Genomic DNA, 26,895 nt, shown 5'->3' on the forward strand with positions numbered 1-26,895 from the left:
CAGATGGAGATGCCATATTCGTCACTTCAGAGAACACGTCTGCACTGCAAAAGCTTCTGCTCTAGAGTCGAGTGGCAGCAGGCTTTACACCACTGCACCTAAAGCTTTGAGTTACACTTAATGACTTTACTTGGATGCATCTGCTCAGCCATTAAAAACCCATTCCATTAATCTTTCTACACCGTGTCCTTGAGCTAATCTGGAGGCCACATGAAATTTGGAGGATTGTAACAGTCGACTCTGCAGAAAGTCTGTAATCTCATCATCCACTGGCCCCACTCTGATCAGTTTAGGTAGCGTAGGCTACCACTTCATGGCAGAGTTGCTGTCATTCCCAACCGCTTCCACTTATAAAATAAAATATTCAGGAGCGAGGAAATTTCACGACTGTACTTGCTGCACAGGTGGCATCCCATCACTAGGTTCCTGGGAGCGAACCCATATTTCCAAAATGTTTGTAGAAACAGTCCGCGTGCGTCGGTGCGTGACTTTATACACCTGTGACCATGGAGGTGATTGGAACATCGGCTTTCGATTATCTGGATGGATGAGCCAATACTTGTCAATATAGCATAAATAAGCTTATCTGCTTATGAAAGCGATGACTTGAAGAAAGCGGTGGGTTGACTTCACCACAACACAATGGTTAAACGGTGGCCATGGTTCCCCTGTGGCGCCATTTTGAAATGCAGACCACACAACACAAACAGAGAATCTTAAAAGCTCCATTTTTTGCAATTCTGCAACATTGTCATTACAGCATTTTTTGTAAACATGTTTTTGTGTCTCAATGCTTAGAAAAATGGAGAAAAACATTGTTATTTGGTGTTGGTAACAGCAGTTAACCTAATAACTAAGCACAGCAATTATTAAAGCCATAGAGTAATACTCCTGACAGTTTAAAGAATTTAAATCCTCCAGACTACCCTTTAACTTTAGGATGTATCCCTTCTCCAGCACAGATGATGATAATAAACGGCTTGTTACCGGGCCTCGGCAGAGCTGAATGACATGCTGAGGGACCGCAGCTCTTGAGGTCTGCACTTGGGCACTCCTGGGTCGAAGAGACTCTTCCAGTTTGATTAGATAATCTAGTTTGTGGGTTAACCCAAGGATGGCTGGTTTATAAGAAAACTAAGTTCCATAGCAATGGGTTAAAGTAAGACAAAGAAGCCTTTGTTTTGATGCATAATTTTGCAAGTAGAGGAAAAACTGACAGAATGTATTTCACAGGGTTAAAATCCAGAGAGCTTAAGATGATTTAAGCCCATTATTCAATCAAAACACCCAGAAAAACGCTAAAAATCTAATTGTGACAGCGCAAACAAAGTTGAAACCATTTCAATAAAATTTGCTAACCTCAATCGTTCCATAATGTGTTCACAATTTGTATTTTGTCTGATTTTCCTCTGGTTTGGCCAGAATCCACTGATGAGAAAAAGCTTAACAACTTTAAAATAAACACAGTTTCTTGTACGGGCATCATTATCTAAAGCTCATTACCTCCGATCATGGACCGTTTTTCCTTTCGATCTGCAAAAGTATTTTCATAAGAAACATTACAAGAAGCCCCAACATTCAGCAGATTGGCACCCTAAATAAAAATATGACACAAACATTTATTATGTGAAGCAGGAAATCGAAAAGACTGATACAAATTAAGAGTGTTTAATTGGATCGGCTTTCCTTGTGTGTCAGTGTAGTCCCTAAACCTTTCAGTAAGTTCTCCAAGCTCCACACGGAGACTTGCAGATAAGAGAAATAAAAGTGGTCTGTGTAGCATGACAATGGATTTTTATAGCATTGTGCTTTTAATAAACCTAAAGGATAACAAAAAGAAAAAAAAAACAAAACTACTGAGCAGTAAAGTGACAGATGGGCCACTTAAAATATCACATGTGGTGGGTGTATAAAAATGTATGAAGGAAATAAAAGGCAACCAAGAATATTGTATGCATATACTTGAACAAGTGAACTGGATTAGCAGCTTCAACACACCTTTTAACAGAAAGAAGTGCACCATTTTGGCACAAACTTCGCTTTGAACAATGGGTGCTCGTTTGCTCTCCGCTTCATCATCTGCTTATCCGGCTGCTAAGACTGTAAAACATAACTGCAGACCCCACAATACGCATACACGTCCAAAACCAACACATACCATCTTTGAAATGTCAGCCCAACATTGTCCAACATTTCACAACAACTGAAGAAACAGGCATCAGTTTAATATTTTGGATTGTTTTTCTTTTCTTTCCCGACATGTGATACATTTAGAGCACTGATAGGCGCGTCAGCATTAGCTTGGGAGGATGGATCGATAAAAAGGAAAAAAAAAAAAAAAATGATTTGATAACAAAGAGCATATTGTTTTAAACTATGGACAAAGGATCTAGGTCAGAAAATAAATATTTTTCCTCTCCATTAAAAAAGAGCAAACAGAACTGTGTGTCTTCTTTGTCCCAACTCTCTCAGAGGCACTGAGAAAATATGGAGGAGATACTCTTTCCTTTTATTTATTTTTTTCTGTTTTCTTTTTTAAACGGGCATGCAGTCCACAGGGTCACAAGACCCCTGACGAAAACCCTGCGGAGCGGCAGCCATTCAACTTGTCGGTCGTTGGGTTGAAGATGATAATGGTTAACATCCACGGGAGCAAAAGATTTAAAGACCGATCACTCAGGACACCTTTTTTTTTTCTTTTTCTAACTGGAACGGCTGCTTTTCTCTTCCTTTATCTAGGCCACGTAGTTGTACTGGTTGGAGTTTTCCTTGTCTCGCTCCATATAGTCCCGGTCAATAAGAGACTCTATCCTCTTCTTTAGGTCAGCAGGCTGGGAGGGAAGAGGAGAAGGAGACAGAAGGTAACGCATAATGTTGTACACGCAAGCACTTTGTTGTGTTTCTCTAAAAAGTCCCTCCACCTTCCCCACAGAAACTTGTTGCATAAAAACTGCTTTCACACACACTTTGTATGTGTGTGAAAGCAGTTTTTATGCAACATGTATGTTGTATGCATGTTTCAATGACAATAAAGATGATATTACTATTACTTTAGTTTAAAAGGACTTAAAACGAGGAGGTGAGTTAGATCAGTTTGGATTTAAAGAGACAATATAGGCTCCACAGACCCCAGTTAGCAAGTAATAATGTTAGAATTGCTCTACAATTAGAAAAAAAGACTGAACATGTACGGTTTGTGTTGAAGGGTCTCCTTAAGAAATGACTAAATCAAAGAAAAATCTGACAAATCATATGGGGGGATAATAATGACATGCTCTCTGTTTGCTGCTCCATTTGTAAGGCTGTTTATACATTTACCTTATGCAGTTCTGTTCGGGCAGTAAAAGGGGCACCTATTCAATATTAGGTGGGTGGTGATAATACAATGGTTGGACTAATTAATCTGTTCTTGTTTGCCATTTTTTAGCTATTTTATTATTTTCTTTTTGAAAGACAGATTAGAGATCAGTATAATGATAAAAAAATAAACCTATTATGCTAACAATTTTTAATACTGGTGTTTTTTTTAGTAAAGTATGTAGGTAGTTTTCATTTAAATAATAATTTATTACACTTCTTTCATAAAGGATGTTTCTGTGATGATGGGTTTGAATAGATTAGATGCAAACAACACAAAAGTGTTACGTTTCTGTCATTTGTCTGTCCTTTATAACATGTATCGATACAAAAGTAATTATTCATCCAATTTTTGTAACATTGCAGCAAATTCAGTCTAGAGTCTAGAGTCGCTAAGCCTCTACTGTTACATTCACTGAATTAACAATAAACAATAATATGGATGAGATTAAAAATGAAGGAGGCTAGAAATAATTACCTTGACAGGAAATTTGAGCTGGTTGTACACCTCAGACATCAAAAGATTATGGCTCAGGGTCTTCCTCATCTTCATTATCCGCACAATGGCAGCATCAATCTGGTACTGTCGGTCTTGAAAGACCCTTTCCGTGGTGCTCGCTTGCTCCTCCACCTAAAAAAAAAACATTTATTTGCATTAAAACCCTTTGACTTAATAATGTAAAGTCAGCGGCTGGAAATCAGTTTTTTTTACCGTCTCTTTCATCTGAATCTGGTTTATTTTGATCCTGAAGAGCTTGTGTTTGAAGTCATCGTTGCAGGAAAACCTGTCTCCGTCCTCCACGTCTTTGCTTTTCGGGACTTTGGTGAGGACCCGCGCTTTCCCGCACGCGAGGGACTGCAATGTCCGACGCAGCTCGCTGTCCTCTGTGGAACGCAAAAGGGACAGTTTTTCAGACCGCTTGTTCGACATGAAGACGACAGGCAGCAAACCAAACGTCGACTTCACAACCAACCGATTCCTGTAGCTATTTTGATCTCTTCAAGAGTGAACTCCTCTCCTTCATTGAACATCAGCAGCACCAGTGTTTGAAAAAGCGAAACCTGCAGCTCCTTCTTGCCCTGTTAATTGAAAGCATTAAGCAGTTGATAGCGGGCCTCGCCAAGAGGGCAAAGACACAAAGAACATTCTAGGAAAATCGGTAATAACCTCTTTGAATTCTGCTTTTAAGACACAGTGACCTAATGTTGATTGCCACTGCAGCTTCCTGCCGCTGTGTTTGCCTAGGTAAAAAGTCTTGAAGATCTCCTGCAGGCGGACCATCTGGACAAAGATAACAGCGGTCGTAACGAAGTATATTTATAGCATGAGGTGTTATAAAAGCGCCATGTTCCAAGCATCTGAATATTTGCTCAGCACTAACCTCAGGAGGCAGGTGGACTTCCATGGGGACGTACGTTGGCCAGTAACCCATAGTGAGGATGTTGACGGTCAGCTCAATGTTGCCGGGAATGTTTTGGCACTGCATGTACTACGGAGGAGCAAAAAACACACGTCTCATTGTGCCGCTGCGCAAATGTATCTCTGAGCGGAAGCAGGAATGGGTCAATTCTGGAGGAATATAAAGGTCTGCAGCAGGGCTTAGACTGGGGAGGTTTAAAATAACGGAGTCAATCTGAGGTGTAAAAAAAAAAAAAACGGGGATGGAGGCGAGAAGGTGAAGAAACATGATTGCTGGAAATTGAGCCGGTGTAGGTACCAGATCGTCTCGGGCTGCCAGATTGGCTCGGGCGCTACCCGATGACGTCTATATATGGCAACTCAACTCAAACAAACTACATTATGCCCGCGGTCTCCATTTGTTAGAAATCAATTTTATTTTGTTAATTTACGGTTATTTTCCTGTAAATTAGTCGAGGCATGAAAACTTTTAACATCATTTTGGAATACTTGTGTGGTAGTCTGACAATTTAATCGGTAATTTTACAGGATCAAAGTTACAACCTTAGAGAAATTTAATTCCTCCAATTTTTTTTAAGTTGTGCAGGGAAACTAAACCATAAACTCATTTCATTTTTAATAAAAGTCAGCAGCCACATTTAATTTTATCACGGCATTCATCACTTTAAAATCAATAACGTTCATTCCTCCTTTTTGTACTGATGTTGTTCTTTCTGATCACATGTTTTTTTATTATTCCAGATGAAATTGTGATGAATTTGATTATTTTTTTATTGTGGTATTTGGTACATTTAAGATATATGCTGGATAAATTAGTCTGGCTAGCCCTTCCGTTTTTGTTAACAATATTCTTCCAAACATTGAGCCAATTGTCAAATATTTGTTGATTTTTTTTTTTTTTGTAAAATGGCTTGAATATTTGTTCAAGCTTTTGAGAAAAAAGAAACCGCTAAATTAACTTAATAAAATTGATTTGTTACAAATGCAGACCGCGGGCTCTATGTAGTTTGTTTGAGTGGCGTTGCCATAATGTGACGTCATCGGGAGGCGCAGGGACCGGTGATTTTCTTTGTAAAATTGTTCGTTTACAAACCGCAATCCTGCTCTCGAATAAAACCTACACCCCGCTATAATTACTTTAGTAAGTTGTCCAGACCAATTACAATATTTTGCGCAATTGAGCAAACGTTAAACCAACCATGTATAGTGACGTCATCAGAAAGCGCAGGACCCCGAGTCAATCTGGTACCTACACCGGTGATCATTTTGTTCTACGCTATTTTTTTAGAAGACTCCTGTCATACATTTCAAATAAAAAGTTATTAAACCAGTTGGTAATTGGGGCTAAAAATAACAAGCAGTTGCAGTGCATTAGCTGAAAAGCAAGACAAATTACAAGTGTGAAAAAAAAGAAAAGACTTTTTCACGTTTTCTCACCTTAAAGCCACAAACCTAAATGTATTTTAGTATCATGGAGCAACAAAAAGTTGTGCATGGTTTAAAATGGAGAGAATAAATGAGACATGACTGTTGTACTTCTTTTCCCAATAAAAATCTGAAAAGTGTTGCCCTCCCGACAGAGCACCGTTATTCTGTGTAAGTGGCTTGTTAGAGAACATTATGGAACAAACACCATCAAGAAAAGCAGAGGAACAGGAAAGCTGTGGATAAGTTTAAACCAGGGATATAAAAAAAAAAAAAAAAACTTCCCAAGGTGTGAACATATAGCAGAAATACCAAAAATACCAGTAATGTGTGAAATTATGAAAACTTTCAGGTGTATGAATGCTATTTCAAGGTACTGTAGAAAAAACTTTTTATGCTAGCATCTTATTTTAATTATTTATAACGTTTTAAACAGAATAAGTTGCTGGTATAACAGCAATTGTTGGAATAATATTCATTTCTGAGGGAGTTTGAAAAAACTATTTAAACAAAACTGTGAGGAAAACAGTTTTCTTAGGTGACAAATTAAATACAATCCTTAAATTTACCGACCTCTGACTAAAAACAAAAAATGACAGACGAGGATTAGCAGCTGAAGAAGTTGGTTTACAGTTTTAGTCACTCGAGTTGTTAAAAAGTTGGAAATAGTTTGAATTATATACTGCTTTTGTCAAATATTACCGCTCTGAAGAAATAAAATAAATAAATACAACTGTGGATTGGCCAACAGGAAAACAATGAGTCTGCCTGATAGTTGTATGGTTTGCACAAGTTTACAGTTTGGTAAATATTAAAGTTTAATGGTTGTATTGGGGGTGGCTGACATGAACATCAAATTTAATCACAACATTTTGCAGCAATATTGTCATAACGATAAAAGTGATGAGAAAAGAGTACTTACAGCTTATTAGTAGTATTTTTATGTAACAGTATGGCTGTGACTGCATATCACAGAAATCTTAGTACAATGGATATTGTCTTTATCCCTGAATTGAGTTGCATGAATACTGATTACTATTATTATTATTATTACTTGATGAGGACCAGCGGGATGCATCCATCGAAACTTACAGTCATTGGCTCCCTGTATGCTTGAAAATTGATTGTGCAATTTTTTAAGTTCTTTTAAAATTATTATTGCTCTTATATACACGTTCCACCCCAGATATATTTAAGATTTAAACGTCATACAGAAGCCTCTATTCCTCTAATAACAATAAAAGTCAGAATAAAAACCCACATTAAGGCCTAATTTCCTTCTTACAGACCTGGCTGGTGGGACAGAGACCGCTGATGTTTTTAAAAGCAAAATTTCCTCTCCTGGCTGGCGTTTAGCTGAATTTTAGTACTTAAGAAAAGAATTTGCTCTTAAATAAGATTATCTGTAGTTTGATAACATTTTTAACGTCACTTTATATTAACACTTCATATATATACTTTTAGAAGTTATCAAAAAATTGTCAAATTAGTAAGATTTCTTCACTCCTAAGCACTTATGTATCTATGCCCCCTAATGTTTGTCTCCCTCCAGTGTTTAATCATCATTATGAAACACAACTATAATACCTCAGTCCATTGTCACATACATTTCTGTACTTTTTATTTATTATTTATTAGGTCTGCTGTTTTTTTTGCCTCCTTGTTTTTATCTGCTGTAAAGCTCTTTGTGTTGCCCTTGTTGTGAGGGAAAAAGTGCTCTATAAATAAACGCGGACTGATTTAATTGAATGGTTATTCAATTAGAAACGCTGGTTAATTGGTTTTGCAGAGTAAACCTGGCAACAAAGAGGGCTTAAGGGGTTTTCAAATGCGGCGCAGCCTTACCTGTTTGAACTGCACCATTATGTCTTTAGAGAGCTCCATGTCCTTGAACATTCCCTCTAGTTTGCTGGTGAACGCTGCTCCACATTCTGAGGAAACAACAAAACAGAAGTAAACGTGCGTCATTGGGCCAACGTGAAGATTTTCAAATGTTTTTCCATATTGTGAAAACTTTTAATTGGACTGACCGTGTTTCAGTTTTGACAACATTGATTTTTCAGCATCCACTGAGGCACTTTTTCCAACCAGCAACCTCTTGGCCAGATCCTTTTTATAAAAAGCCTCAAAGACATCTTTTCCTGCAACGACGACGAGACATTACCGAACCTGTTCTACTATAACAAGGACAAAAATGAACCATCATTTATTTACCATATATAAATCTAAAGATAATCATGATTTTATCCAGCATCTTCTCCAGTTCTTCGTCTGTTGCCTCCTTGTTTCCTGCCCTCAGCTTTGAATCCACATGCTTGGCTGGAAAAAAAAGAAATAAAACAAAACGTGAACTCCTACAACGTGGCCACGAGGACAGCGGAAAAGCTCGGTGACTAACCAATGAGCTCTGCAGGTTTATTTGGCCGCTTGTTGATGAATGTTTCGAAAGCCTCCTTCATGGCGTTGACGAACTTCTCATTCTTCAAGAAGCACACGTCAATGATGTGATCCACCTTATCTTTGAAGTCCAGCAGCTCTTGGACCATTGTTTTGTCTTTCTCAGGGTTGATCACGATTGTGCTTCCAAACGCCTGCATGTTGGTTGATTTTGGACATTGCAAAAAAAAAATAAAAAAAAAGAACAGGACACAGTTATGAAAACAGCCAGCGCTCATCTCCTTCCTGGTATCCGATCCTCTCATACCTTAATGTACTCTATCCAGTGCTGCAGGAGCACCTGGACACCCCCTCGGACTCGACTGAAGAGCTGGTAAAGAAGAGACAGATCCTGAATCCTGTTCTCATCCAACAGGTGGGTCAGCCCTGCGAGTTTCCAACAACAAATCAGTCAGGTTCACGTTCTCAGGAGCCAGGTTAAACACCGGGCTTCACAAAATAGTCACAGTCATGTAACAAGCACCATCTTCTATGTACTGGTGATAGGCCGGAGATTGGCACATAATTGGCGTTTTACAGATAAAAATCTCTAACGGCTGGTTGTTCACGCAGCAGGATTTTTAAAATAGTCGGCCGATTTGCACAAGCGACAATAAAATAAATCGGAGATAAAACAGGTTTGCTCGTTCGGTGTGGGGTGTCCGGTCAACGGCGAGCACGGCGCAGATTTCACCTCAGGATGAGTCAGAGGTCCAACGGGGAATCATGCAAAACCTCTCAAGATTATACGAGATTATTTCAGACTAAAAGTGGATGAGGAGGAGGAATAACGGCGATAGTTTGTGGACTTTAACAGTTTTTTAAGAAAAAAAAACATAAAAATAAAAGGCGCTGGAGGTGAGCTGTGATTTATTTTCTCTCTGGGTTTCCGTCACCTCGCTTTCTGATTGGCTGCACGTCACATTCGACAGGCTGCGTGCTCGTTAGTCTTCAGGAGAAACAAGGCACACGCTAAGATATCAGGCCAAGACCATCCAACATGTCGAATATCCCTGATTTGAGGTCGGAGCGGTCTTCTTCCAAAGAGACCAGATTAACACACCACACTCGGCAGTAATATCTCTTAAGATTATCTTCAGAGCTCGATAGTCGGGGGCCTGTTGGGAGGGAAGATCGGGCTAAAAGTCTTGCCACCACACCTCGCCATCTTTGCTGTGAGGGTTATTTAGAGAGGCGACTACGTCATCATTTAAAAAAAAGGTGCGTCTCACATCCACATTTGGAAAAATTAAACTGGTATTTCGAAAATTTTCCACTCTATTTAAAAAAAGATCGTTTTACGGTCTCCCAAAACGCCGGACTCGTGTGGCACAGCCTAAACAACAAAACACCTTAGCAGATACACCTAATCCCGTCTCTGTGTGGATCTAATCATTTACTTTTTTCTCACATTAGATCTTATTTAGGAGCATAAAAGTAAATGGGGTTGAATACAAATGCACACCGCACTTTTCAGATTTCCATTTACAAACATTTTTAGATCCTGGTGATTTTCCCTTCAGCTTTATAACCATTTACTAACCTGTGTTTGTCTTTCACATGAAATTCAATAAAAAATAATTTGTTTCTGGTTTTAACGTGAAGAATTGTAGAAAACTTTACAGCAAACAAGTTATTTTTGCAGAGCCCTGTACATTATAGCCATTTACTGAATGAAGACAAGCTTTTCATCTGTATGATTAAGTGAAATATTTAACAGACTGGTACCTTTTTGGAGAACCGCAGTGAGATGCTCCCCCAGCAGCTGCTTCTCCACAGTAGCAATGAGCGGTTTTCTGAGAATGAAAGTTTGGTTTAACAGCTGAATCTAATTTGGCTTTGGGTTACAAACTCAATGCGGCAGCCCAACACTCACTGTGTGCTCTGGTCTAGATATGTGATTACTCTGTCAGCTTCTTCCTCCAGGCGTTTGTTGACATGATGGAGATATTCTGGCACCTAAAAAAAGAAATGAAGAAATAGCTGGTTATCACCTGAAGTTGGGACTCTATAGGAGACAAAGATTTTTGGACAAATATGTCATAATGTGGATCACATGCCTTAGATTTACATTAAAGCATCAATGAAAATCTTTTTATTTAAAAACAACCGTATTAAAATCAAACTTTTCTTTTCACTGAAATTTGCAGAAAACGAAGAGGAATCAAAAACATCTATAAGTTGTTTTTTTCTCCATTTATTGGCCTTAAAACAAATCCGCTGTGGCTAGACTTCAATTGCATTTGCCAGCTAAAAGTGAAACTTGCTGCCATTTAAAAAGGAAACAAATGTGAATGTAAACAGATGGGAAAACACCTTCATTTCAACAAGACAACACTCTCTGGTTAGGGTTTTGGTTCCTATTGCTTTAAACTGTGACAATAATCCTCCAACCAATATACCACTTGCTGAAATCTGCTAATTTAGTAGCGGCAGTAGTATATTTTCCAGTAATTATATGGTAAATACAATCAGTAAAGCTACATGTAGCTGAATGACTGAACAGGTTTATGCAGCAGCAAAATGTGCATATAAATGTGACTAATCTGCATATTCAACATTAACAGCAACCCGTCAGAATGGCAGGAACCATAAGACGAATAATTTAAAGAAGTTAAAAAAAAAACTTGCTTTACTAAACAATTTCTATAAATCCCAGAGCAAATTTAGCTGTATTCTACAATTTTTCTCCACAATTTTTTCTCTTCTTTTTTGTAAAGTGAGCTTACAGATACCTCTAAGTTCACACTTTCTTTCGTTCCATGGAGGTAAAAAAAAAAAAATTTGACCTGAATGCAGAAGTTACATTATACGCTCTAAACATGTTTGGATTATTTTATAAGAAAAAAAATCATGATATTTCACAACATGAGAATTCAGAAACTGAAGTTGTTTGAGCAAATCAATCAAATTTAGATATTTCTCATATGCCTCCAAGGATTTTTCAACCTAAAAGTTGTTTTAAGAGGTTGACCCTCAATGAACGATAAGATAAAATTAGCAAGAAATAAGTTACAGGCAAGGCTTTGTAATTTAATATATCTCTACATATGTAAAGACTTGCTACTAACTTAGAAACTTTCCTTTTATATCATCAACATGTCTTCTACGTGATTGTTCGAACCTCTCTAAAGCCCCTTTTTATTTAAAATCATCTTTATATACATTACCTGCTTCCTGGGTAATTTACTCAATATTACCCAGTGAGTATTAAAAAAGATGCAATCTATAATTTTGTGTTCTCAGACTGCTAAAAAAGCTAAATGAGAAAATACACAAATTTAATTTGATGATCTGTTTTATGAGCAAAGTAATGGCATCCTTGTACTGCACATCTGTCAGTATTTCTCAATGCGGCACTTCATCCTCGTGTAGACAGGGCTAAGAAAGTATTTATTAGGTTGGAAAGGTCCTCTTGGTCCCTAACTTAATACAATGCACCTCGTTTTTTGGTTTGTAAACTGTTAATCAGTTCAGCTTAGTGGAAAAATGATCTCAAACGTCTTAGGACACAGGACGGAGAAATAAAAAAAGCAGCCAAGCCATAGCAGGACATCTTAAAACCAGAGTGAGGCATCCAGTCATTGTAGGTGCTGTGTTAAAGAAATAAATCTAAAACGTTCAGACTGAACATTTTAACCTGATTATTTGACCGATTATTGGAGAAGCCAAGAAACTGGAAGAAACTGTAATGTAAAGAATCAACTGTATATTTCTCAATACAAATTAGATTTCAACATTATGACTTTGCACTGTATGAATGATGTGGGCAGAAATTGTGCAATTTCCTCACAATCGGTCGCCCGAAACTTAAGACCAACCAACCTGACATCTTGCTTGGCCCACAGAATATAATACTTGGTACTTATGTATGAGATGGAAAATCTTCAAATCCTCTCATCTGTGAGCAGCGTAAAAAAAAAAAAAAAACAAGCCCGTTCTGATTCCTCTGCAGCTTCACTGCCTTATTTACATAAATATAATGACTGTAAGTTCTAAAGTCCTTCCACTGGCTCCCTGTATCTCAGAGAATAGACTTTAAAATACTTCTGTTCGTCTCATAAATCCCTAAATGGCTTGGCACCTAAATACATCACAGACTTGTTATCGGTGTATCAACCCTCCAGACCACTCAGGTCTTCTGGCTCCAGCCTGCTCTGCATATCTAGAACCAGAACTAAACAAGGAGAAGCAGCATTTAGTTCCTATGCTCCGCTTATCTGGAACAAACTTCCAGAAAAATGTAAAAGTGCGGAAAGCCTGAGTTCCTTTAAATCAAGATTAAAAACACGTTTGTTTAGGTTTGCCTTTGACTGTTCTAGTTAAACTGTTTTTACTGAAACATCATTAGTTCAACTTTTTTTTAGCCCAATTGTTTTTAATGTTCTATTTTGCTTCTACATTTTATCCCTACTTGCTTTTATTCTGTTTTATTTTCCTATATTTTAATCATGTAAAGCACTTTGCATTGTCTCTGTACTGAATTGTGCTATATAAATAAATTTGCCTTGCCTGAAGCATTCAGCATTTTCTCTTAAAAAAAATAAAAAATAAAAAGCAAACAATAAGTAGTGAGTGCTTCCAGAGTAGCGGGTCCCATCAATCACCTCTCTCTCCTGCATCAGCCTCTGTCCCTCCGCAGCATACAGCCGATTAGTTTCCTCCAAAAAGCGCTGCTCGAAGGAGTCTTGATAAATCTGGTACAGACAGAAGGAACATGGGTCCCATTAAGGCCATTTGTCAACAAGAACACTGACAGTTCATCAACACCCCGCGCCGACTAAAAAGCACCGACACACTGCGGGAGCTTATTGGGTCGAACCGGAGAGGCGCTTCAGACACATTTTTTTTTCCCAGGCTGGTTAAATCCTGCAACGAGACACGGCGTCAGATTGTTACCTGGAGGTCAGAGAGCATGCTCAGCAGGCTTCGGAGCAGACTGCGGTCGATGGCCTCTCCGTTCCGCTCCCTCTCGATGAGCAGCAGAATCCCATCGATGGTTTTGCTCTGGACCTTCTGGTCGCTGATGATGTAGAACCGGAACAGCTCCAGGCCCATGTCCCTGCAGGCCACAGCGGCTCGTTCAGCACCCGCTCACACGCATGGGGGAAACGTACGGCCGACAACCAGCTACAAAACACTCACCAGATCGACGGCAGCATGGAATTTTGTAGAACATAGGTGCGATCCAGAAACAGAAATATACTCCTAATCATGATCTGTGAAACGAGAACACAAATATTAAAGAATAAGAACACATTCTCAACTAGAAACAAAACTACTTTATACCCCCCCGCCCCTCCAGTCTAGCTAAAGGTCGCTGTGACTTCAAGCATCTGACAACCAGCGGTGAGTATAACCGCTGTTTCTCATTAAAACAAAGAATTTTACCTGCCATACAGCTTAAAAATTTCAAGAGAAGCAGCAACAGATTATTTCTTAAAATTGAAACATTTATTTTGAAACATCCATTTTTTCATGAATTTCAATTATCTTTATTTGTTTGTTTGTCCCGCAGTATATTTTATATATATATTATGTGTTCCTTAAATTCATTCATTTGCATTGCTTTCATTTATTTACATACATTCCTTTTTTTTACCTTTAATTTATGTATTCATTCATTAAATCTCTTTAAATCTCACTTATCAGTATATTAGGATAGATGCTTCCTCATGTGTCTCCCCCTCCTCTTCATCACCATCACTAACAATTTATTAGTGATAACTGGACATTTCTGATTGCATTTATTATAATTGTTTTTATTTCTCATTTATTTTAACTGTTAAAAGCCCTGCAAGGGTCAGGTGTTGCGAATTAGCTATGGCTATAAGTACTATGATACAGACATCAGATTATTTTTTATATAATGATCCATGTTTATTGTATCTGTCCTTACCAAATAAACTAATTGCATTTCTTCTGTCCTTTAAACCATTTTATTCTTGCTTTTGATGCTTAATTTTGTTTAGCTAATTATTTATTTTCTTGTTATGTTTTCCCATTTATGTAAGATTTTTTTTTATCTTACATAAAAGGTTTTCCTGCAGCTCTTGTTATGTTATTGATCATCTTGTTCAAAACTAAAAACCATCAAAAGGTTCTTGGAGATTTGGCTCAAAACATAAAACCCTTGATCAACGGGTGTATAAAAAAATTAAAACAATAAAAACCAAAACCACAACATTAAGTTCAGTAAAAGTCCAGTAAAAATAAAACACTTTGATGGCAGTGGTTCTGAAACAACTATCTGACCCTGAACCTCACCAAGAGTCCCATTGTGTGAATGTTACAATGAAAAGCAAATTAACATTTTTAAATAAAGGGTACACAAGTCTTAATGTTTCCGTGTTATTTTAGATTTAATTCTTAAAATTGACACTTGAAAGGATATCGTGAAACTGTCTAAATGAATCCGAATTGTTTGTATTCAGTCCCTCTGATCTGGGTTTGACATCTAGGGGCTGAAAGTTCATAAGCATGAAAAATAGAAGGTAACAAAGCAGTTTCCAGCTAAAAAGCTAATTTGTTGGGACAGAAAAAGGTGAATCAGGTGAGATGTGCCAAAACCACCCTGATTTTGGTTTTCCATGACACTTTTCTGACTCTAAAATGTGAAATCTTGCTGCAGGGGTCAACCTGTCAACATCGTTTTCAGTCAGTGCTTCTAACGGGGGTGAAATTCAGAGTCTAGAGATCTCAGCTGTGCAGCAGCGTAAACAAGTGCCTCTTCACAGCTTTTTGACCGAACCTGCACGTCTCGTCCCTGGCAGCTTCCTTCCTTCACATTGCAACAACAAAGAAACAAGCACAGCTTTGACACACTGGCTGAGGTTCAGCATAAACAGCTACTTTAAAAGTTTTCATGGATTTTATTTTTGTTACAACATTAAAAATCTGAAAATCTCTTGTGTTTCTGTCAGCTCAACTGGAAAGGGCATAAATGTCTTCAGGGGACAAATTTAAAATCTTTTGTGCACGTTCACTGTAATTTCTCACATGCAGGGTTCCCACACCTTGGTGAACATTAAATTCAAGGACCTTTCAAGGACTTTTCAGGACCAATTTCCTCAAATTCAAGGACCACACGTGGCGGCATTTACCTACTGTGACCGCTGAATAGGTTATCATATTTTAATACAGTGCAAATTCAATAAAAGACTAAACGGCATAGAAATTGTTGGGTCAGAAGCAATGTAAGAAAGTGGACTTAATTTATAACCTACATTTATTTCCACAGTACATGGCTATGCCATACTACATTACATATAAGATGTTCATTAGTCTACCATTTCATGGAATTTTATGGAAAAAAGTGCAGCATTGAGATGTTCAGAATTATATCAATTTGTTTCACTTACTTTCATCTTTGATTAAGCTAGTTATTGACTTTGACTCTGAAAAGTCGCTAAATATAGCGACAAAGTCGCTGAGTTGGCAACACTGCGTAAATGTAACCTATTGGACGCACGTAGGCCTAAACCGTAGCCTACCAACTAACGAAGAAGCGTGAACGTATATTTGCAAACTAAAAGTCTACGGAATCAACATAATTTTAAAAGATCGTGTGGTAGTAAAATAATGACACGAGTCGTCATCCATGTGAACTTTCAACCCCACAAAAAAATTCAAGGACTTTCAAGGACAAGGTGTTTTTTTGGCTGTTTTCAAGAACGTTCAAGGGCCTTGAATTTATTTTTTCAGATTCACAAACTTTCAAGGATTTCAAGGACCCGTGGGAACCCTGCACATGACATTTGACAAAAAAGGTAAAAAGAAAATTTTCCCCTCACTGTATGTCAAAAATAATAAATAAAACTGAGACCAATCAAACCCTGAAGGAGCTGCAGAGCTCCCCAGCAGAGACTGGAGGATCTGTCCATAGATGTGGTGGCACCATCGTGCTCTGTGGATGTTTTTAAGCAGAAGGGGCTAGAAAACTGGTCTGAGTCGAAGGAAAGATGGATGGTGCCAAATGCAGGGAAATTCTTCAGCAGAACCTGTCACTCTGCTTGAGACCGAGACAGACGTTCACCCTCCAGCAGGACAACGACCCGAAAACATGCCGCTAAAAACAACACCTGAGTGGATTCAGGGCAAACATTTAAATGTGTTGGAATGGCCTAGTCAAAGTCCAGACCTCAATCCAGTTGAGTACCTGTGGTTAGACCTAAAGATTGTTGTTCACAAGTGAAAACTATCCTGCATGGAGGAGCTGGATGAGTTTAACACTGAGGAACGGCCAGATGTGGTGAGCCCAGAGATACTAACACAGCTGGAACCGCTGCAAAATGTGAAATCTACAGAATAATGACTTTAGAGGGGTGAACAGTTGTGCACGCTCAAGTTTTTGGCCTGTTTATGGTTTGCTTCCCAATAAAACAACACAGCTTCACAAGTGTAGATATATTCTGTAAATGAAACTGTGCAAACTCCTAAATCCTTTAATTCCAGGTTGCGAGGCAACAGAACTTGAAGAAATGCCAAAGGAGCTGAATACTTTTATAAAGCACTGTATCTCTCTGGCTCCTTTCTGAGCAGTATGACCTCTGAACTTTTTTTGCTTCTATTTGCACATAAGAGCCCTGAAGGTGGCGCTTTAAGGTATCTGGAAATGTCAAGCAAAGTTAAATCAGGCTTGTGGAGGATCACAAAACTCTCCCTGAAATCTTTCTGGATTTATTTTGCTCTTTCCATCATGTCAACACAAGGAAGCAGCGTGTTAGATGTGTTTCCCCAAAAGCTCCTCAAATGTTGTGAATAAACCAATCAGAACCTGGAAAAATCACAACTTTGTCGTCCTGCATGCACAGAGTGCGTACAGAACGAAATTTCGTTTTCATACAGCTTGGAAAATCACGGTAAAATGCAGTTAATCTCAATAAATAAACGTCCAACTTTGAATAAAGTTGTAATGAAAGAAACTATCTCTTAGACTCGTTTCCTTATTCTGGCAGGGAGCAAACAGAAATGTTTTTGTAATCCTTACTGACCTAAAACAGGAAAGGTTTAACCTGATTTAACGTCCTGCATCATGATTTAAATTACATGTACTTTACATTTTCCTGTTATATTTTGCAAAAAAAGCCTTAAAACTGTTTGGCCTTATTACATTTTTCATCCTAACCCCCTAGAGTTGTCCCCCGTTTCCATTTATTATCATTATTATAAATGAAAAACCAATTCATGTGATGTTTTAATGCACCGCAACAGCCAGAACATATAATATAAGATAAGCTTTATTGATCTCACAGTGGAGAAATTCACTTGTCCCATCGGCTCAATAGTCAAAAGTCAGAAGAAGGTGTCAAAGTAGGTAAGTAGAATCAGTTAGATACAGTTATACAGCTATATACAATTCTATACACTCCTATGTATAAATAGGTTATTGCACATATGTTATTATACACTTTATACAGGGTTATTATATGTGCCGAAGTGAAAGGACTCACCATTTGTCTGCAGTGATCTTGCCAGCACTTATCGATTTTCTTCAGGAAGAGCACGCTGTCCAGGGCATCCGTAAGAGCAAAGTTAAGCCAACACACCTCCTTAATTCAGATTTCTAACCTCGAATTATGATCCGCGTTCCCGATTAACCACAAAGTGCAAAGGATATTCTCTGAACTGATCGATCTGCGCCTTGATGTGGTCTTCGCACACGGCCCTCAGCTGTTTGTAAAGCTTGGCGGATATCTTATGGGAGCAGAGGTTCTCGACAGCCTGAGGAGACAGACGAGAAAAACGTGTCGTCAAACCCGCGGAGCCAAGCGCGCCGCCGGCTTCCCATCAAGAGGCGGTACCTGGTATAGCTCCTCTAGATTGTACTTGATGGAAGTGCTGTTCTGTATGGCCTCCACGGCTTCTTTCAGCTTTTGCCAGGTCTCCTGCGTGTAGTTTTCTGGTAACTTGGGCTTTTCTGTGAGGAAAACAAAACAACACAGCCCGCTGTGACGACACGCAACAAGGCCAGGACAGCAGAGTTCAACTGATACGGGGGACATTTATGAAGCAACAACCTTTTTTTTTTAAATGCATCTTTTTATCTTAAAAAAATCAAATATCTGGTTGCCGGACTGCCTTGCTAAAGATACGAGCTCAGCGCAGTTTTATTTACCGTAGCCCCGAAGTTTAAAGATACATGAAGATATTAGTTAAAAGTCCTGTAATACACTGCAAAAACAGAACTAAAAATAAGTATAATTTTCTTGAAATTTGTATATTTGTCCTTGATTTGAGCAGGTAAATAAGATTATCTGCCAATGGCACGAGTATTTTGACCCCTAAAATAAGATAGTTAGATATACTGGACTTGAAATAAGATCATACAGATGATTTGTTCCTATTTTAAGTCCAAAAATCTTATTCCATTGGCAGATCATTTTATTTACCTGCTCAAATCAAGGATAAAAACACAAATTTAAAGAAACTCTTACTTTAGTTCTCTTTTAGCAGTGTATTCTCTATGCCAAATCACTGCGACGCCATCCTGATAAGAACTTCAACCCTTTAAATATAACTATTCTTTTAATGTATAGTTGTTGTTCAGGGTCTGCTGAGTCTTTCTTTAGATTTAGAGCTGAAGTATTGTCACAGGGGTGCTTTACTGCATTATTTAGGTGATAAATCTGGCTTAATGCTTTAGATGCTCCAATAGCCCGCTTCTACACCTTTTACTCCACTGCACCCAGTTCATTTTCAACTGTTTTCTTCCTTTATTTGCAAATTTTTTTTTAACTAAATTGATGAATGTATGTTTAAGAAATTCAATACCTTTCTACACTCAGTTTTCCAAAAACATTTTTAAAATCTCGCATTTACTGTGTAGTCGTTTTTTCCCCCTCTATCTGTAAGTGCAACGAATCCTGGAAGTAGGTTGGGGAAAAAAACAAAAACAAAAAAAAAAAAAACAGGTTGAATTGTGGTTAAAGGCTGAACTGAAGTTTTTTTTTTGCAGCTGGAATCACTTGGATCCATTTAATTTGAAAATCTCAATTTGATTTGTGAAATCTGGACCGTTACCCTATCCTAAATATAACTTCATTTTGTGCCATCTTTGATGTCTGAAGCCTTTTAGATACAACTAAACAAAAAAACGCTGTTCCAGTTTAAAAACTAGAGGCCGTGAGCCACAAGCTGGTTATTGGCATCAAGGTACGAGTTTCTTGGATGTTACAGTTTTAAAGTGGCATTAAATGTTCTCTTCCTACTCTTATGATGCTGTTAATGAGTCTTAATTTGCCTGTGGGAAGGCATTCCCCTCCCCCACTTGTTGCTGCACACTGCTGGCCACCAAAATGGACCAAAGCTGATGTATTTTTAACTAAAAAAGACAAGCTCAACTTTTTGGAAATATTTTTGCTCAAGAATAAATAAATGACATTCAGTTATATAGTCGATGCATTAAGCACTAATGAACCACAAATAATTTTTGTGTATTCTTTTTTGTTTTTACCCCCTTCATGAAATAAAACAAAATACAAATGTTATAACATTCTTAGAACTGCAATAATATAGGATATGATTCTAGCAGCAGTAAGAATAGCTGTTACGTTTCTGTTTTAAAAACTAACTTAATAAAATAGAGAATCACATATTAGGCGTGACTGCTGTATTCTGTAATTATTTGCAACAAACATTAACCGTAACACAAAGTTTCTTCAGCTTTCAGTGAGTTCAATTCAAGGCATTTTAAAAGCATTCGGATATAAGATCATAACCAACACATAAAATAATTTAACTTAATAACTTGATTTACTCTTAACATAAAAACTTCAATGTCTTTTTTTCTGCTCCAAATTGTTCTACTTTAATATCTTAAAAGACAGTATAGATAATAGTCAGAGCTGCACAGATCATGATCCACCGGCAAAAACAGATTTTGATATAGTTTTTTTTTTTAGCTATGACCTACAGATTTTTTTTTTTAATTTTCTAAAGGACCATAACACATAAAACTGAACAAAATGTGTTGCAGGTTCTTTGATTGAGGCAGCTGTTTGAAATCCAGCAGAATGTCAAAATTATCCTAATTGTATGTATCCAAAAGTATATGCTACATGTTTACGGGCTGATGTGTTTCAAGACTTATTTTTTTTTTTTTTAAAGTGGGATTTCTCTGTTTTGATGCATCATAAATATGAGAAAACAGTTCAGAATGTTCAGTATCTGACGGACAACTTAGAGCTCAACAGAAAATTGGCTGATTGGTGCAACCTGGTTGTGACAAAGAAAATTAGCAGTAAGATGATCAACAGAGGTAGAAATTAGAAATACTGTGGAAAATTAAGGAATAAAGCATCTAAGAGTATTGGTGAAAGCATATGGGCCTAACCTTCATCTAATTTTTCTAAACTGAAGACAAAGTGCATTAAAACACGTGTTGTCTGTTGATGCATTTACATACAGAAAATTTTGTGATTTATTAGTTTAGATGCACTAGTAGGAAAAACAGGTCTTTCAGTATCTGGACCGCTGTTTAAGGGGAAATTGGCCGATTTCAATCCCTCGCTTATTGATCGGTGCTCTGTGCTGCTTTGCTCTGTCCTTATTCATACCTGGGAAAGCTTATTTTCAGAATATTTAAGATTGCGCAAGAGCCCGGTGATAAGTAGTGTCTTTGTAATTTTTGTGATTATAAATGAAAACAAATAAGGGGTAACAAGACAATTTTTTCTCCTTCCTATTCCTCAATTATTTCAGCATAGAAACAGATTTCCCAGCAACATCTTCTTGGATGCACGTTTTGAGAGATAAGATACAGACTGCAAAAAGAGAAATAAAAGTAATTAAAGTTTTCTTGAAATGAGTGTATTTGTCCTTGATTTGAGCAGATAAATAAGATTATCTGCCAATGGAATGAGTATTTCTACCCCTAAAATAAGATAATTAGATATACCGCACTTGAAATAGGATGATAGAGATGAGTTGGAATTGGCAGATCATTTAAACTTGCCTGAATAAATCAAGAATAAATACACTCATGTCAAGAAAAATTTACTTACTTTAAGTTCGCTTTTTGCAGTGTAGCCATCTTCCCATATAACTTATGATTTGTGAATGCTGCTTTTTCCATGTAAACTATTCGGTTCACTGAGATCCCTAACAAATGCTCAGTTGTTGTGAGGTTGGACTTTCGACAGTGAGCAAGATTTATTTTTTAATAGCGTTTTTTTTTGTGAGAGATTCTGACTGTAAGGCTGAAAGATTAATAGCCAAAAAGAAAGATGATTACAAGCAACACTTGTTTTATCTTCATCACAATGAAAACCATCATGATAAAGTTTAAGCCGCCATTTCCCAACCCTACTGGGTATTAGGAACATTGTGATATTTCCCCCCCCCCCTTCATGTGTTGTAGTTCATAATATAAATTAATACATCAGAATTGGTCAAAACTGGAACAGGGGAAGACAAACTTCTAAGAAAATCAGAAATCAGTGACAGTCTTTCTGATTGGTGCACCTCTAATTAAACATTTTAGGGCAAATTTGCTACTTCTGATTGAATTGAATCGGCTTTTAAGCGCCTTGAGATGAACTGGTGCCAGATAAACTGAATTGAATTTTAGTTATTGGGTTAGTATGAGGAAAAAAAACAAAAAAACATCTTTTGCAGTGTTAACACAAACTCTAAAATCATAAAAATAACTAATTAATTAATGCCACACTGCAAAAAGAGAACTAAAAGTAAGTAAGATTTCTTGAAATTAGTCTATTTTTCATTGATTTGAGCAGGTAAATAAGACTATTTGCCAATGGGATTAGTAGTGCTATCCCTAAAATAAGATAATTAGATATTCTGCTATTGAAACATGATGATGGAGATAAATTGTTCCTACTTTAAGTGCAAAAATCTTATTCCATTGGCAAATAATGTTATTTACCTGCTCAAATCAAGAAAAAAATGATATCAAGAAAATGCACTAGTTTCAAGAAAAATGTACATAATTTTAGTTCCCTTTTTGCAGTGCAGCTAGATCATAGCTTGCCCACTCATGGTATGACTGGTGCTTCCTTAGCCTCCGTACCTGGACTGCTTCAGCTATTAAACAATTAGTGTAAAGCAACAGCTGGGTGAGGGGATGTCTTTGGCCAAATCCTACTCCCATTAAACACCCAATGCTTCACATTATTTTCCCCAGTCCTTTTGCATTAGAGCACTTTGATACTACTGCAGATAAATTGGTCTTTCTGCTGTCAGGTTACTTCTTGAATGACAGTTTTAAAAAACCTAAAATCTCATATTTAGCTTGATTTAATGAGTAGCATTTTCTGAAGACTCTGAATTATGCTCTATTTCCATTGACTTGGGTTAAAATCCATATTTGGGACATTGAACTGCTGTGAAATATGGTAGACTTTAAGTGGCAGATAATTACTTTAAATTGGTGGTCATCAAAGCAGGTACAATCTATGACCCATCAAAACTATGAAACCTATAGCGACATATTTCTTAAGAAGAAAACTAAATTATTTTCTAAAAGGCCAAAAACTGAGAGGTTTGACTTGGCGTAAGGGCAGGGTAATATAGAAAGAACTAGAATTAATTAAAAAGCGGTACTGGCTAAGAAAACGCAGATCGGTGAAACTCAAATTAAGACATATTTTAGGGTAAATTCGCTTCTTCTGATTCGATTTAATCAATTTTTGAGCGCCTTGAGGTGACATGTTGTGAACTGGCACCATATAAACTGAATTGAATTGTGGTGTATGAGAAAAAAAAACATTTCTTTTGCAGTTTTAACACAAACTTTAAAAACGTATAAAAAAAAAAAAAAAGTGAGGTGAGTGGATGTCTTTTGCCAAATCCTGCTCCCATTAAACACCCAACGCTTCAGATTTTGTGCCATCCTATCCCACCAAAGCACTTTGATACTACTGCAGATCAATTAGTCTTTCTGCTGTCAAGTCGCTTCTTTGAACAACAGTTTTAAAAAACACAAAATCTCATATTTAGCTTGATTTAATGAGTAGCATTTTCTGAGGACTCTGAATTACGCTCCATTTCCATTGACTTGGGGTTCTAATCCAAATTTGGGGCATTGAACTGCTGTGAAATATGGTAGACTATAAGTGGCATAAAGATAATTACTTTAAATTGATTGTAAGCAGGTACAATCTATGACCCATCACAACTATGAAACCCACAGCAACACATTTATAAGAAGAAAACTAAATTATTTTCTAAAAGGCCAAAAACTGAGAGGTTTGACTTGGCGTAAGGGCAGGGTAATATAGAAAGAACTAGAATTCATTAAAAAGCGGTACTGGCTAAGAAAACGCAGATCGGTGAAACTGAAATTAAGACATATTTTAGGGTAAATTCGCTTCTTCTGATTCGATTTAATCAATTTTTGAGCGCCTTGAGGTGACATGTTGTGAACTGGCACCATATAAACTGAATTGAATTGTGGTTATGGGGTGTACGAGGAAAAAAAAAACATTTCTTTTGCAGTTTTAACACAAACTTTAAAAACATTAAAAAAGTGAGGTGAGGTCTTTTGCCAAATCCTGCTCCCATTAAACACCCAACGCTTCACACTTTGTGCAATCCTTTTGCACCAAAGCACTTTGATACTACTGCAGATCAATTAGTCTTTCTGCTGTCAAGTCGCTTCTTTGAAAACCCCAAAATCTCATATTTAGCTTGATTTAATGAGTAGCATTTTCTGAAGACTCTGAATTATGGTCTATTTTCATTGACTTGGGGTTCTAATCCATATTTGGGGCATTGAACTGCTGTGAAGTGTGGTAGACTTTAAGTGGCAGATAATTACTTTAAATTGGTTGTAAGCAGGTACAATCTATGACCCATCAAAACTATGAAACCCACAGCGGCATATTTCTTAAGAAGAAAACAAAACAATTTTCTAAAAAGGCCAATAACTTGACTTGGCGTAATATTGGGCAGGGTAATATTATAGAAAGAACTAGAATTAATAAAAAAATCGGTGCTGGATCGGTGAAACTCTAACCAAGGCGTATTTTTGGGGCCCAGCTGGCTACTTCGGTGAATTATTTTATTCTTTTACTTAAATCCTTCTTAATTGCACCACTGGCTAATTGACCAAAAACCAGATCCAGCCCCGGCTCGTAACTACCAGGGACCGGTTAATGTGAGCGGTCTAAGCCGTGGCGGCTTGGCGGTGCTGTTCCGCAGCTTCCACCGAGCCTTTCCGCCGGTGGGGTACCTCTGAAGTTCTTGATGACTAGTTTCTTGGCGGCACCGGGTTTGCTGCTGGAGAAGGTGCCGGAGCCTGCGGTTTTCGTCAGTCCGTTGGCGGGGTGTCCCCCCACGCCACCGGCCAGGAACATGGCTTTGCTTTTGTTATTGGAGCACGAAGCAGCGGCGGCGGCGGCGGCAGCCTCCTCGGCCATTTTCACATCTAGTCCAATGAAATCCACCGAGTCCTCGAACCTCAACTTCTTCTGGATGTGCAGCGGAGAGGAGGAGGAGGAAGAGGAGGAGGAGGAATTGAGGGTCTTGGGAGGCGAGGAGGAGATGGTGTCACTCGTGTCGTCCCTCTCGGAGCCGTTTATTTTCCTCTTTTTCGGAGATGTGATGTTCCCACTGTCGCTTTTGACATCAGTAGCCGCGGGTCTAGCCTCCTGGGTTGGCGGTGGTGGGGGATTAGGGGAAGATAAACCTGTTGGAAACATGAAAAAACGGGAATACTAATTCTTCACAGCCAGTCTTCTGATCCGAAACTTCCAGGCTTGTCGAGGGAAGAGCTCCGCGTCCCCAGGGCCTCCGTCTGTCTTCGCACGGGCAGTTGTTGTTGTTGGGTTTTTCTTCTTCTTCTTCCCCCCACCAGGTTCGTTTATCCAGTTTGAAACAGAAAAAAAATAAAAATAATTAGAAACTACTCAACGCGTCTTGGGTCTGGAGCCTCGTCCCTTTCTTGTTATTGCTGGCAGGAGAATAAAGATGGTTGGCTACTGCTTCCTCTTTTTCCCCCCCTGCCTCTTCGTCGTCGAACCGCGGCGCAAAGTCGTTCAGCGGGAGCGGTTTGAGCCAAGCGGCCGTTAAAGGCGATAATTTACTAAACTTATCCGAGTACAACACTAACAAGCGCACATGATGGCGAAACAGACCTTAATACAAGCTAGAATAACATCACTCATAAAAAGCTAGTCGGTGACCCCACCGGAAGTACTTTGTACAAAAGTACTTTTTGCACAAGCGTGTTTTTTTTTATATCAACCGTGGTGCTGTGCTTGTCTTTGCCACTAGATGGCGCCAGAGAATCGTGTTAGATTGGACAATACTTCGTTTATTGATTTATTTATTTATTTTTTACGGTTTTAGTCGTGCCTCTTATTGTGTTTTGGGTTGATCCAAATAGTTTAAAAGAATCGGCATTACCCAAAGAAATTGAATTTCTTATATATATATATATATATATATATATATATATATATATATATATATATATATATATATATATATATATAACCGGGAAGTACACAAGACATCATCTGCCTACTCCGATTTCTTTTGTATTTTTATTCTTATTTTTTTCTCATTTTCTTTTTGATCCACTGTATATAGAAAGATGCACTGTATATAACTGATGCACCCTTTCCTACTTTTGGCACCTTCTCCTGACTATTTACTGACTATTATGTGACAAGTGATTTTCTCCAATGTGAGATCAATAAAGACTATCTTATCTTACCATAAAGAAAGAGACGCACAGTATCTCTTATTGTCTGTCCTTGTAAAATTCAATTTTTATTGTCATTGCACTGTCACAAGTACAAGCAACGAAATGTGGTATCTCTGCTTTTAACCCATCACCCTTGGGGAGCAGTGGGTACCGGGTACTTGCATTCTTCTCTGAGCACAAGCGCGCTGCTCTAACCAGTAGGCCACCACTCCTCTCTCTCTCCCCCCCCCCCCCCCCAACAGCTGCAAAGATAGTAACAGCTGTTGAAAGAAAAGATTTAAATGTCATATTTTTTTCCTGATTTTTAGACATACTTAAAATTGTTTTATTATAAATGCAATAATAATCTTAAAGCACTTAACTGTTTTGTGACCCTTTAGTGGGGGTGACGACCATCACATGTTTACAATAATAACAACCATTGTCTCGCTCCATGACCCAAGGGGGTTAAGGTCATAAAACTGATTACATCCCGTTCTGCTTCAGGATTTTCCATTCGAGAGCAGAATTCAAGGTTTCCATTAATTAAAGCAAATCACTAGGGCCCTGAGGAAGCAGTGTTATCATACCTCCACCATGCTTGACT

At 38.0% G+C, this 26,895-nt stretch overlaps 1 protein-coding gene across 1 annotated transcript; it reads right to left on the reverse strand.

The window, feature by feature from the left end:
- Window positions 1–1,605: 1,605 nt before the first annotated feature.
- Window positions 1,606–25,793, reverse strand: cul4b (cullin 4B). The gene is made up of 20 exons (XM_012861781.3): window positions 24,831–25,793; window positions 18,442–18,557; window positions 18,258–18,361; window positions 18,091–18,160; window positions 13,784–13,857; window positions 13,538–13,700; window positions 13,246–13,335; window positions 10,515–10,597; window positions 10,367–10,434; window positions 8,907–9,025; window positions 8,601–8,793; window positions 8,417–8,521; window positions 8,233–8,343; window positions 8,048–8,133; window positions 4,740–4,847; window positions 4,526–4,639; window positions 4,332–4,437; window positions 4,070–4,242; window positions 3,836–3,988; window positions 1,606–2,831 (listed from the first exon to the last, which is right to left on the reverse strand). The coding sequence occupies exons 1-20, from the start codon at window positions 25,297–25,299 to the stop codon at window positions 2,736–2,738; spliced, it is 2,601 nt and encodes an 866-aa protein (XP_012717235.2). The 5' UTR covers window positions 25,300–25,793; the 3' UTR covers window positions 1,606–2,735.
- Between the last annotated feature and the right edge of the window lie 1,102 nt (window positions 25,794–26,895).

Source organism: Fundulus heteroclitus, chromosome 23 (genome assembly GCF_011125445.2).
Source record: "Fundulus heteroclitus isolate FHET01 chromosome 23, MU-UCD_Fhet_4.1, whole genome shotgun sequence".
NCBI classification, from domain to species: domain Eukaryota; kingdom Metazoa; phylum Chordata; class Actinopteri; order Cyprinodontiformes; family Fundulidae; genus Fundulus; species Fundulus heteroclitus.